Source organism: Pleurodeles waltl, chromosome 3_1, assembly GCF_031143425.1.
Source record: "Pleurodeles waltl isolate 20211129_DDA chromosome 3_1, aPleWal1.hap1.20221129, whole genome shotgun sequence".
Lineage (NCBI taxonomy): Eukaryota > Metazoa > Chordata > Amphibia > Caudata > Salamandridae > Pleurodeles > Pleurodeles waltl.
Genome location: NC_090440.1, coordinates 14581464 through 14595994, shown reverse-complemented (window position 1 = coordinate 14595994; position 14531 = coordinate 14581464). Strand labels below are relative to the sequence as shown.

Genomic DNA, 14531 nt, shown 5'->3' with positions numbered 1-14531 from the left:
GTGTGTCGGGTCTCCACATTGCCTGTTTCGGGTCTGCACACTGCATGTGGTGTGCAAATGCACCGGAAGCAGATTGATTCTGGTGCACACGACATGTCTGTCATGCGTGTAGCAGAATGCTGGGTCCGTCCGGTGGTCATCACGTGCAGAGAGCAGAGTACACACGCTTGCTGGTGTCCATAAGCTGTGCATATGCACTGGGAGCAGAAAGGAAGGTCACGCATGGCCCATGACATGTGCAGATGTACTGCAAGCAGAATGCATTGTCTCCCCATGTCCCATTATGTGCAGGATGTCCAGCGTGTCCATAGCCTGTGCGGATTCACCTGGGATAGGGTATCTTGCAGTCCCCAACAGCAACTACTTTGTGATCCTCAGAGTAGAGTCCCTCAGCCTACAACCGATGCAACAACAGGAGCGCTGATGACTTAGAGGGAGAAAGAAGGAAGTTGTGATAAGTCTGTTTTATTATCTTGCATTGCCGTGCATATCGGGCGCAACGCTGCAACGCTGCCCGACATACGGAGACGAGGCCACACTTCATGGTGATAAAACATTGCTTCATCTTCATGATCCCTCCACTCCAACGCTCGGATGTTAGAAGTGCACTGCTATCTGTACTAGCTTCAGAAACAGGGTAACAACTCATCAGCATCCTCAATCCTCCTACCATGGCAGAACCCCACAATGTGCCCTCACTTGTGTCTCCGCATATGAGCTGGTATCTTTAAGGCCACGTCATGTCATCCAATGGCCAACAGAGGATGAAATCTGCAGTGGAGCTGGACACACCTACTCATCATCATAACATCCAAGGTTACACCCGGATCTGCTTCAAGAGTGATCATACCCTATCCATCTTGAGTAACACATTGTGGACCACAGCGGCCACCGTCCGTCCCAGACTACCATTTCTGAGGTAGATTATTGAGAGGGACATTGACAACCAAGTGATCATCTAAAGTTTATTTCGGGTTTTCAATGAACCCATAAAACCTGCACAGCTGTAAGGAAGAACATGTGTAAAACATTGTAAACAGACTAATATAAATACTAAAAAGATACAATTGTTAAATAAACACGGTCATGATGTGTTGAACTAGTTACGTAAAGTGCTGGTGTGATCACAGTGCCATGAGTGCATTACTAGAAATCAGTTCATGGTAAATCATTTCCCTAAAAATCCAACGTCAGACATTTACACCAACAGCTCTACTGAATCATATAGCAACTGCAAGTGTCCGGGGAACCAACCCGCACCAGTCATGCTTCTATAAGTTGAACAAGTCACCAAGACACTGCAGAATGATGGAGAATTATAAGGGTCTACTCTAAAGTTTTCTTATAAACCAGACTGCATAAAAATACTTACTCGCGGCAAACACAGCAGGCCCAACAAGTCAAAACGTTCAGCCTGGACTCAACTTTTAACCTGCACCTGATCTCACTAACAAGAAGTAGAAGTGTCTTCCAGGTACCAAAGTCTTGGAGTTTGAATACCAAGGGCCTGATTTAGAGTTTGGCAGACGGGTTACTCGATCACAAAAGGTTGGTTACTCCACCACAAACGTGACGGATGTCCCATCCGCCATATTACAATGTCCATAGGATATAATGGGAGTGTAAGATGGTGGGCAGGATATCTGTCATGTTTGGGCCGGAGTAACTCCTCCCACAAACTGTAAATCAGGCCCTAAGTTTAACCGAACAGATTTGTAGGAAGATATTTATATAATGTTGACATTTTGGAAGTCAATCTTTTAGGGTGTATATTAGTGCAAAAGATATGTATGCTGTCTGTGATGTCCTAGGGAACTGCAAATTGGGCCTCTGAAGAGAGGCTTTTCTACTGCATATATGGGCATGCGGAACAGTCGTGTGCTTGGGCAACCATCTTCCTGGCACCACAGTCCTGCTTTCGGCTTCTACTATTGCACTGTGAAAGAAAAGGACAAGCCCATATCGTCGCATTGCTGACTTTGGGCGTTAACATGTCCTGTACTTCCTTTGCATAGATGGTATTTTCCTATAAACTGTCGTGCGTCACGCAATACAAACGCCAAAATGGGGTGTTGCTGGTGTACTGAGGTTTCACATGGAATGCTCTCCGCCTGCAGTGCAAACAGCCCATAGTTTTTACATCTGTTTTGCTTAATTTATGCAGCACTCAGATTAGTTTAGTGTTACTAGTAATGCCTGCCTTGCTCGTCTCTGGGCTGAAATATATTAAGACCTTTTGCTGCATTCCTTCTCAGCTTGCGTTGGGGTTTAATGGTCCATCCAAAAGCTATAATCCAGTGCTAGGGCTGTTAAATGCTTATATCGCTTTCCACCTTGTTGTGGAGGATATTATGTATACTCACCATTTGAACAGGATAAAGGTTTGTGTCTCTGGAGAACAGGGAGTGAGAGACCTCTGTGAAATGGTTTGCAAGATATCGCAATCTGCATAGGACGCTTTATTTTCAATGTATAGGTTTCCCATTTATTCTGTATCCTGAAGATCCATTGAATCGAGAAGAACAAAAGATGGATGTTTATGAAGGGAATGGCGAGGATGTTGGCGTGACTATGTAACTGAGTCAATGATATAATCTCTTCCAAACTTAAAGAATGTTTCAAGGCACCTCATAGCTCTGTCACCTTCCACCCGGCCTTCAACCCCATTCTCATCACTACTAGCAAACCCACTTATCTTGCAGACAAACTCACAATCTCTGGTGGGTCTCGGCACACCCACAGCCAGGGCACCATCAGACTGCAGAGTAAGAAGTATAAACAAGCATTTGCAATGCAATAGGGTGTCGCATTTTTCCGAGTTACAGCTATTAGCAGTTGTAAACTCCCAACCGGACTTTTCTTGCCACAATAAATGCAAAAAAAGAGCACGATCACACTGCTACAGGTCACTCGTAGTGAAACCTATCAGCAAAAGTGCAATTATCTACGTAACCGGCAAAAGTGCAATTAACTATGTGGGCTTCTGCCAAGCGAGATCGTGCTGCGAAAAAAAGATAAAAAGTAGTCCACAAACCTGACGGGAAACAGCGGGCCTCGCATGTTTTCAGTACTTGGTCGCTGCGCTCGAGCAGGGCTAATCACCGGAAAAGGCATGACACATGCGTGCCTTCCACTAATGAAAGCAAGCAGAGTTTGAAAGGCAAGCCCACGAACGAATGAAAAACACTGATGTGACATGGACGGGGCTCCGAGCCCTTTTCTATCTACTAAAGCGTCTCACAAGCGCATGTGACGCAGGCTTGACCCTAAAAAGAAAAAACAAGGCCTCTAGCATCTGTGCACCTAGGATGTGAACAGACATCCCTGTATCCAGCAGGACCGCCCCAGCGCTGCTGCAAGTTAGGAAAGAGTTGAGGGCTCGCTTCTTTAGAGATGACTACATCACAGTGCAATAACCGTCCACCAGCCAGCTTCCTCTCCTGCTATCCGTCGGCAGTATATTTACCTTTGACCATGTACAGTGCTCTGCTGCCTTGTGGCTGGATGTGTGCTACAGAAACACCATAAGCACACAGCTCATTGAACTCCTTACATTATACAGTTGGGGTTACTTTATCAATCAATCAATAATGGATTTGTAGAGCACGCCATCACCTATGAGGATGTCCAGCTTCTTTATCCATATATCATACTTCCTCTGCAGATATATTCTAGTAGCTTGTTATTATTAATTAAATACTATAAGTGATGACAAACCCAAATAGGTGATTATTTTGGGACATTTCAGACGCCAAATGCCAGTGTAGATAAAACTTGCATCCCCAGTCACTCTCTGAAATGTCACCTTCAGAAATGTGTAGTTTGCCAGGTTGCCTCAGTGACTCTCAACTTGCACAGATTTGGGGAAAGCTAAATGGCTTCCCTGGGCTGCGGCATGCATTGCTCTTCCCTGGATGTTTACATTCTTTGTACTAAGGATTAGTACATTTATAGTACTGTTTACTGTTGAAACCCCTGGGAACATCACCAGTCGTGGCACTCTGACGTTGCTAGTAGGTTCTTACAAATCACAGTCACCTAAATAGCCACATTGCTTGAATCTCGGGTCCTCTTGGTGAGTTATGGGTAAGAAGAGCATGTGGGACTATTCGAAGTTATCAGCCTCAGACATGACTCAGTACAAACATGGGACAGACGCGGTGTCCTTGAGCAGGGATCCTCTAAGGCCATTGAAGTCCATTCTTGAATTACTAATGTTTTCACCCAAAAAAAACATACCTGATGTGGCTTTACCGCCAGCCTGTGGTCTAACACAAAGTGGACATTTTTAGACCTGGTTTGCCAACCAAGCTGGCAGCACCACCCATTGTTACCAAATACAGTCCAAGTAGGCTGTGGTTACACCCAAAGGATCATTTCTCTTTCACCGTCGTGCTGGTGGCAACCTGGTATATCATTCTCCTGTGGGGTCCGTGCATCGCAACACCTGAGGGACTATTTTACATCTGAAAGTACTGTGTAGCACCACACGTTACGCTACTCATCCTTGAGACGCACTGTAAACAAAAGCAGACTTTGTTTTTTAATGCAGCAAGCATTTTTTTTATTATGTCATCAGAAGTCAAAATGCAAGCCAGACCTATTGGCCTTGCTAATGCTGGTTCCTGGTAGAAAAGCAAGGCTACATGGCATTTTCTCTTGAAAGATTTAATTTACTTTCTGGATGATTTTGTGGCTGCACACCTGAAGACAAAGTCTGTGCTGATATTCTCGAGGCATTTTGGATAGAGGAGCCTTATTGGGCCAAAAGGAGCGCTTTCTTAGACTCCTATAGTCAAATCAAATCTAAATTACACTTTATTCGATATAACACAGTAAATCATAAAAGCAAATAGAGTCAGAAAAAGAGTCTAAAAACAATACTTCTGAGTTCATTGGGTGGAATGAAACACATCTGCTGAAAACCAAAATACAGAACAACAAACTGTGTAATTATCTGAAAACTGAAGGTGCAAGAGAGCAGGCCTCGCCTGCTTAAAGTTCAGTGGCAGAAGGAGGGGGCCTATGAATGGATGAAACCGATTTAGGGCAGATAGTCATTGTTCGTCCTTGCATGTAAGATGTTCGTAGTATCCCCAAACAAGAACCGGCCACTTGACCAGTGATGGAAGATGGTAAACTGAGGGCATTCACAACTTAGTACCAGATGTGCATATGTTAAATTGTTTTGGGCAACCACTTGCTTCCCTTTTTTTGCCATGATTTTGTTTTAAGTATGCCCACTGAAAATTGCCCTTTCATTACACCATATCTGTAGCTTTTTTTTTGGTTTGTGACAATTGTTTTGTTATGAATTCTACATAATTACTGAAAAATAAAGTTGCCCTGAGGATCTTGGGACATGTTCAGGATTACCTTTAATGGGCTCCATGTTCTGATGAGTGGTAGAATCTGCACTGCGAGTCCTCTTCATGTGGCTTGAGGATGCCATGGGTCACTATGGGCTCCTTTTATTCCGGTGGGGCCATCCCTGAAGTCCAACGTGGCTAAGGTGTTACATCTCATGGGGTGATTTTATGTGTTATGATGTCTGTATTCTATTCAGGAAGACGAGTGAATGCTGGCAGGTGTTTTTTTGTTGTAATACTCATGCTGGTTCTTTGTCTCAACAGCACCACCTGCTGGAAGGGCAAGGAATGGTGGTCACTCAAAGACAGAAGCTGAACTTGCCCTTGTGACCTCTCCTGATGTTGGGAGATTGGAAGAAGGTCCCCAGTGGCTGCCACCCAAGAACCTTCAGGCTACAGTTGAGATGGACCAGGACAGCAAGCCTTTGAGATGTGCCGACCCAGAAGAGAGACCGACTATCAGTAGCACTCCAGCCCTGCAGAAGCATGGTGCAGCAACAAAGGGTCAAAGTGATTTGGCGGTGCACGGTGAGGTGGGTGGGCAGTGGCAGCTTGAAGAAAGTCTTGAGATGAGCCAGCAGGGTGCAAGAACGCAAGTTTCACCAAGTGAATACGCTGAAGTAGTCAACAAGGCAGAGGCTTCTGATGTCAGCTCCAGGGTGGAACATCAGAACCACCACCCAAAGCGGACGCGAAGTTCAGAGAGTAACGGAGACTTTCATCACACTGAAGTGGCCATTGATATACCACATGTTACCAAGGTTTGCCATGAGGGAAAGACGACCAACACTGACCAGCGGAGGTACCGCTGCCAAGAATGCGGCAAAGCTTTCATCCAGCTGTGCCACCTGAAAAAACACCAGTATATCCACAGTGGCCAAAAGCCATTCCTGTGCACAGAGTGTGGCAAGAGCTACAGCTCAGAGGAGAGCTTCAAAGCCCATGTCCTTGCACATCGCGGTGTCCGACCATATAAGTGCACACAGTGTGACAAGACCTACGGGACCAAACGTGACCTGAAGGAGCATGAGGTGCTCCATACCGGTCAGCGCCCATTCCAGTGCGAGGTGTGTGGTAAGGCCTTTACCCGGCGGCCTGCGCTCCGCATCCACCGAAAGACCCACCAGGCCAAGCAGCTGAACCAAGAAAACCTTAAGGCTTACAAGTGTGGCATCTGTGAGCGAGACCTGGCCAACCCGGGCTCACTGAACAACCACATGCGGCTGCACACTGGGGAGAAGCCCTATGCCTGTCCCTTCTGCGCCAAGATCTTCCGTCAGATGGGGAACCTGAGGGGGCATATGCGACTTCACACTGGGGAGAAGCCCTACACGTGCAGCTTCTGCAGTGATGCCTTCCCTCAAAAGTCCGAGCTGAGGCGGCACCTGATCTTGCACACAGGTGAAGGCTACCCATGCACCATTTGTGGGAAGGAACTGAAGGATCCCCACACCCTGAGGGCCCATGAACGCTTGCACACCGGGGAACGGCCCTTCAAGTGTGAGCAGTGTGGGAAGTCATACACGTTAGCCACCAAGCTCCGACGGCACCAGAAATCCCATTTGGATGAGAAACCATACAAGTGTGACACGTGTGGCATGGGGTACACACTGCTGCACAGCCTGAGGCGGCATCAGGTCACCCACAGGGTCATTGGGATGGCGGTGTCCACAGCATCCATGGAGAGCGGCTGTACTGAGCCCTCTGTTCCCTCAAAGAAACCAAGGACCCACAGGCAGCAAGGGCTCGTGGACCTCAGCCAAGCCTCCACCATCACACTAAAACCAGTGACCATGTCCTCCTTGGTGAAGGACAAGGAATCTTTTGAAAAACCAACTAGTCCACCCTTTGCCAGCGGTCCACCTCCCACCAGCCCACCACGAAGCCTGGTTCAGCCATTCCTTGGGCAGTCCGAGACCGAGTCCACTGAACACGTCCAGGTGACCGACATCCTGAGGTTTACCACCTCTGAACACGATGGAAAGTGCCTTGTTCTGCAGGGTGAAGAGCCCCAGATTAATGTGGTGATTATCCAGGATGGTATGAACTTCACCCCAATTGCAGGGGAAGTGGAGGTGCAGTCAGGCAGCTGACACCCTCTTCCCCCTCCAGTCTCATCCTGCATGTATAAAGAGTTGATTGGGAACCCCTTCTGGGGAAGCAAAGATTAGAAGCAGTGACATGAAACAGTGGTCCTGATTCCCCCAGCAGCACTTGCAGCCAAACAAATGCAAGGACCTAATTCATGGTAGATGTGCAGAGGCACAAATGTGCCTCACCCCAGCTGTGTGTTGCAGAGCCAGCCTTGGACACTGGTGCATTAATGTGATAAGCTCACCACCCTGGGCCACAACTATATGATCTATTGAGTATATCTAGAATTGGCAACAGCAAATCCCTTGTTACAGTTCAGCCACACTTTCCATCAAAAATGCATTTTTTGTTATCCTCTGAAGAATTGGCATGGAATGTGAAACACTCTTAGCAAAACTGGTGCAGTTTTTGAGTGCCAAGCGTTTTGTCACTACCTGCTTGGGGGAGAGATGCATTTACCATTTTAGTTTCCATTTAAAATGTTGTTGTGAGATACAGCAAATAACGGTGATTCAGTACAAACCAAGCTTGCCTTAAAAGTAGAACTTGACTCAAAATGTGTTCCTGTAGTTTGCTGTAAACCCATGAAGTAGGTTTTAAGATCTTACAAATTGAACAAGATGTGCAGCAGGCAGCGAAGATTTAAAATTTAGAAATATTTTGACCGATTTACACACAAGCTGAAACCCGCTAGTTCTATCAATCACATGTGACTTTTTCATGAAATATGTTTTTTGCCATCTTGGAATTTGTGATTTTGGCCAAAATTGTAAGTTGTGCACAGTGGGAAAAAATCACAAAGAAAATGGGAGAATGATCATTTGTAAGACACACATAGGGTATAGAGGTACCCAGAAACTTGGGTTCCTTCTTCAAGAAATGAGCGGATGGCAATTTCAAGAAGCACATACCACCATTTTGACTTCAGGAATGGACTCTGAATTTTAGAGTTTCAGTGAATTTGTGAATTAGGAGGCTTCACTCATCAAGCAGCTGACTATGCGCAGGGGCCTGCTTTGACGTATGGGTGGATGGCCTCAGAGCCTGCCTACAGCCCAAGTCTTGCATCCAACCAATGGGACGTTTGGGCGGGTAGGCACAGAACCTCTGGCGAGTCCATGTGTGCAAGTGTTGGGCTCACTGCAGCAAGGCCATCCTTCTAAACCCATGGTGCACAGCTAAAGGCTTTGCGCTGTAGGTTCCAGAATCATGAGTGATTGGTTGCCAGGCCATGCTACAAGTCAGTTCACCGGCGTTCGCCGTAGGATGGAATCGGGAGAGGGGACCTTTGTCTGAATGCGAATGTTCCTTTAAAAGAAAAAAGCTTCAGCTTTTCACATAAAAACACAGGTAATATAAAGTTGTGGTTCAGACAGTTTCAAACCTGTAAACACTGCAAAAATACAGTTGAAGTTACATAATGGTTCAAAATCAAAGCTTAAAATCCCATGAAATTTGGAAGTTAAAGTCTGCTACACAAATTATAAGCCAATAACCCTATGAATATTGGACTGGATATGGGCAGTCGTCTTTACATATGCAGTACATGCTATGTGTGTGTGGGTATGGGAAGGTTACGCAACATTGGACCATACATACAAATAAAAATATATACACATTTGTTCAAATGTCTGCTTATTGGTACAGGGTCATAACCATGTTCTCCATGCTACTGAGCCTAGGTTAGCAGAGTTCACCCCAGTCCCTTTAACTCCTCCATTCAAACCAGCCTTTCATCATAGCTATAGAGAAAAGACAAGGCCTCAATTGATGCGCTGATTCCAAACAATGGAGTGCTTGGAGACGGCATAGTAGACTATTACGTTAGAGAAGAGGATTTGATGGAAGTGAGATCTGGACCTGGCGTTGAGGTTTGAATGCACGGTGGATGCATTCCAGTGGCTATCCCTGAATAGACTGAAGTAAGGGGGTCCAGAGAGGAGGAAGACAGATATTAAACACAGGGTATAGTATGGGGAAGCTGAAGGGAGCTTTGGGAGTATTTGATTGGCTGGGACAGCAAGAGTTGTTGGAGAGAACAGAAGGAGGTAGAGAGAGAGGGAAGATGAGTTAATCTCCATGGTGATCACTCCTGAAATGCCAACGAGGCTGTGAAGAGAAATGGTTGGATAGTAGTTGTTAGATCTGGCATCTTTAGGACTGTCTTCCCCCAGACTCCTTGCCTCTTACCTCTAGTTTTGTTTCTGTTTCTTTTTGTTGGCCTTAGCACTTTACCACTGCTAACCAGAGCTTCTCCCCTAAACCTGGTAACCTTGGAGTATCCACATTTGGCATATGGAATGTACCTGTAAGCCCCTTGAAAAGTGGTATACCATATACCCAGGGCCTGTAAATTAAATGCTACCAGTGGACCAGCACCACTGATTGCACCACCCACAGAAGTACCCTGTAAACATACCTAAGGCCTGCCACCGCAGAACCTGTGTGTGCAGCTTCACTGCCACCTAGGCTTGGCATTCAAAACCTCTTGCCAAGCCTTCTCTTGCATAAAGTAGGCTCTAGGTAGCACATAGGGCAGGGTGCCGTGTACGTAAAAGACAGGGCATGTACTTGTGAGTTTTACATGCCCTGGTAATTAAAAACTCCCAAAGTCATTTTTTGTTACTGGGAGGTCTGCCCCTCTCATAGGCCAGCACTCGGAGTTCCTTAAAATACTTTTAAGCTGTAATTACTGATCAGAGAGGAGTAGATGCATCATGTAGGGTATCAATGGAATGCTAATGATAAATCCTCTTTACTGGTAAAGTCTGATTCATTATTACTATTTTAGAAATGCCGATTTTAGAAATTGTACATTTTGCTGCTCTCACTGTCCTGTGTACAGCCTGTCTCCAATATATGTCTGACTTGGGCTAGGTGACATCTACACTTGTGCATTCCCTCCAGACAGCCAAAACAAAGGATACTCAAGTGCATCTGCATTCATCTGTATACTGATGGGTCTTCTTCGGGAGGAGGTTGGGAAGGGCTCACCCCTCAAAGGGTAGTGACCAGTGCCCATAACAAAGGGGCTGATTACATCCCACTTATAATCTGGAGCGGAGGCAGGGTTGAAAGGGGGACCTGTGCACTTCAGAGAAACCTTTTAAAATTACCCCCCACATCAAAGGCACTTTTTAGTATAACTACTCTGACCTCCTAAATTCAGTACACTTCTGGACTCAAGGAAACTCTGCTGGAGTAAAGACTGCTGTGTGCCAGGATTGCCACTGCCAGGATTGACTGTTCCCAGGAACTGCTGCATTACCTTGTTGTGCTGACCTGCAAACCAAGACCCAACAGTCACCCCCAGAGTGACTCCAAGGGCTTGCTGGCTTGCCCCTTGTTCTTGCAAGGTCACTCGGAAATCAAAAACCTTGTCCTGTGCATCTGTCCCGACAGCCATGGTGCACTGACTCAGATGGAGTAACAAGCGTCTTCTTGCTAGAGCGCGCTGGACTACCTCACACTTTCTTGCATCCTGCCCGTCGTACCTGCCAGGCCACGTCCTCATCCGAGAGGAGGAGAACTCCATGCTCGCCTGCTGAGGGGCGCTACACAGCTGCTTCTAGGGCACCCTCCCACTGACCCAGAGAAATTCAGGGGAGCCGGATTCCCCTACCAGACAAGAGCCCACTGTGTGTCAACAGTGATCGTGGCTCAGTGACCGTGGCAACCTTTCTCCCCCGTCACACTTGTGGAACTCCAGCAGCTACCACGTATTCACCAAATTCTGTGGCCGTGCCGGCTGGGAGCTGGATTGCAATTCCTCTGCGCTGCTTACATCTTAACCCACAGCACCCAACCGCTGTGCGGAGCGAAGTGCAAGTGAGAACCTTTTACAGTGCTTTCTCTAATAGAAGCGCGTTCACATCGCAGGGTTCTTCGCATTGAGCCACACATTTTCCTAAAAGCACTGCTTTCATAATTTAAAAAAGCGAATAATTTACTGATTGGATGTTTGTGGTTTTGGTCTTGATTTACACAGATAAACACGTTTTATTTTTCTACACCTGTGTGGAGTCTTTTTGTGGTGTGCCTATTGTGATTACTCTGTGTTGCACAAATACTTTACACATTGCTTTTTTTAATTTTAGCCTGCTTGCCTGCTCTGCCCCAAGCTACCAGAGGGTGAGCACAGGCTAATTTATGTTGCATATTGGAATTGCCCTGAGTAGGATTGTGGTCCCTACTTGGACAGGGTACATACCTCTGCCAACTAGAGATCCAATTTCTAATAGTAGTCCAGAGGGTTTTGAAAATTTGTGTTGTAAAACAGACAGGAGTAAACTGCTTTGGATCCCAGAATCGTGTTTGAATGGAGGAATGCGTGGGGGAGGACAAACTCAGCTTGTTGGCACAGAATTATGACCACATTCTTTTAGGGTGACTGGGGAGGTCCGCAGAAGTATGAACAAACATGAAATATGTATGTATCTTTAAAATGGAGTTGATGGTAAGTAATAGACGGCTTCTGCATGAACAAAAAAGTCAGGAAACTGATGTTATGTTGTGCAGACTTGTAGAGCACTTGGACGGAAATGCAAGTGTGAGTGTAGCTACATGACGAAGGAAAGAGGGTACCAGTTCAGTACATGTCCTCCCTCTTACAATAATCTCACAAATATCTGTGCAGATAGTGGCCCAATCTATTTCATGTGATTGATTGCCTGAGAAAAAGTCATCGGAGGCAACATACTTGTGGAGCACAAGCCCTCACCCACAGGTGGCATGCTTCATCGCTGGGTCGCCCTCCTTGTCGGGCTTCTTGTCGGGCTGCCGCTACAAAGCCCGACGTGTAGCGCAAGGGGGCTCTTTGCCGATGTCTTTTCCGATTAGCCTGCGAGTCCAGGGTGTCAGACTTATTGTGTGGGCCAGTAGTACATAGTGTCTTAAAAGTGTGGACAGTGCGTCCACATTGTGCTCGTTCTTTGTATGAGTAGCGAGTGGGGCTCCTTCAGGTGTGGCGTGATGTAGCTGCGGTGTGAGAAGTAGACAGTGCTTCTGGTTGCTGAGTTCCCAATGGTCCACAGCCTTCTGGTGAGATTTTGTTGATCCCGGCATGTAGGGTGTTCCGGTAGTCCAGCTTGCTTGTGAGCAGAGTGTGCGTTAGTTAAGCTGCTGTCTTCCACCCACTGTGTTAAGTTTAACTGCCACCTAGGATACTACTTGAGAGAGTTTAACATGAGAATTTTTAGAGTCATAAATGATGTTGGAAGGGTTTTAAGGTTACCTGAAGGTGTTGGACTAACAGTGTAGACCACTGGTAAATGGATGTGTTGGCGTGTGATGGTGGTTGCTTGAGCGTATGATACTGAGTGTGTAGGTTGGTGCATGAACATATATAATTGGGTGTGGGCATATAAACAAGGCTCTGCGGCTGTCTCATCAGGGCTTTCAACTTATTGTGTTAGTTGTGCACACATAATGGCTTATATTTAGTTACATATGATTTATAAATACTCCTGTCAGAGTTGGTGTTTTGTTGTAGACACTGTATAGCATTTGTAAATGTTGGCTGTATAAATGTATTGTTACGGTGTGTTGGTGTATGATAGCGACTGTGTGAGTTTATCATGAGTGTGAACGCATGTAATTATGAATGTCGCGTGAGGGTATGAACATGGTTACGTGGTTGTGTCAGTGCAGTTGCGTGTGCGTATACTAGTGGCTGTGTAAGCATGTCATTATTGGTGTACACAAAGTGTATGATAAATGCTATCATGTGATAGATATTTTGTTCTGTTTTGAAGAAATGTAACATTTCAGCAAAATGTTTGTCAGTCAGTGTGTGTGTTATCAGTGTACTAGGTGGGCAACTCTTCACGTAGATTGTGTGTGGGTGTTAGGTGTCTATTGCATGTAGTCTCAGCCATGTGTATCAGTTCTAATGTACAAAGAACTGTGTGTGTGTGGGTGTCAGTGTCAATCAATCAATCAATCATAAAATTTATAAAGCACACTACGTACCCGTGAGGGTTTCAAGGCGCTGGGGGAAAAAAAAGGGGGGGGTGCAGAGCCAGGTTTTGAGGAGCCTTCTGAATGCGAGGAGGTCTTGGATCTGGCGTAGGTTGGTCGGGAGGGAGTTCCAAGTCTTGGCGGCGAGGTAGGAGAAGGATCTGCCGCCAGAGGTCTTTCGCTGGATGCGGGGGACGGTGGCAAGGGCGAGGTTCATGGAGCGGAACTGGCGGGCGGGGGTGTAGAAGTTGAGTCTGCTGTTAAGGTAGGCAGGTCCGGTGTTGTGGAGGGACTTGTGTGCGTGGATGAGTAGTTTAAAAGTGATCCTCTTGTCCACAGGGAGCCAGTGGAGGTCTCTCAGGTGGTGGGAGATGTGGTTGTGGCAGGGTACATTGAGGATCAGTCGGGCGGAGGCATTTTGGATGCGTTGGAGGCGTCGTAGGTGTTTGGCAGGGATGCCTGTGTAGAGTGCGTTGCCGTAGTCTAGCTTGCTGCTGACGAGGGTTTGTGTCACGGTTCTTGTTTCAGTCGGGATCCACTTGTAGATCCTGCGGAGCATGCTGAGGGTGTTGTAACAGGAGGAGGAGACTGCGTTGACATGTTTGGCCATGGAGAGGGAGGAGTCGAGGATGAATCCTAGATTTCGTGCATGGTTGGTGGGAGTTGGAGGGGTTCTCAGTGTGACACATAGTGTCAGGAGTGTTTATCTCTGTAGAGTGTGTAGAGTTGAGTCTTTACAGTCAGTGGGTGTGTTATCAGTGTATTGAGTGAGTATGTGCAATATGTAGAATATATGGAGTTTGACTTACGGGTATCATGGAGTGTTTGTAGCCAATGTGTGTCGGATGCATTCATTAGTGTAAATGTATATCCAACTGAGTGTTCACAGTCCAAATTTAAGTGTGTTTTTCAACATGTATGCAGTAATAGGTGTCTGTTCAAAATGTGTAAGGCGTCAGGGGTGTGTCTCATCAGGTCGAGTGCATCTAGAGTTGAGCATGCCTGCTTTGTGTGTATCAGAGCTTGTGATGTGTGCAGCCATCGCGTGTCAAGTGTGTCAATATGAGTTGGGAGTTTGCATGTTTTTGAATGAGTGCAATGAATCTAGAG

General features: G+C 46.3%; 1 protein-coding gene across 1 annotated transcript in view; it reads left to right on the top strand.

Moving 5' to 3' along the window:
* Window positions 1–11473, top strand: part of ZNF408 (zinc finger protein 408) — a 43858-nt gene extending 32385 nt beyond the window's left edge. The window contains exon 4 of the mRNA XM_069221696.1: window positions 5634–11473. Coding sequence (XP_069077797.1) covers window positions 5634–7462 — 1829 coding nt within the window. The 3' untranslated portion in view covers window positions 7463–11473. The remainder of the gene's footprint in view (window positions 1–5633) is intronic.
* The last annotated feature ends 3058 nt before the right edge of the window (window positions 11474–14531 follow it).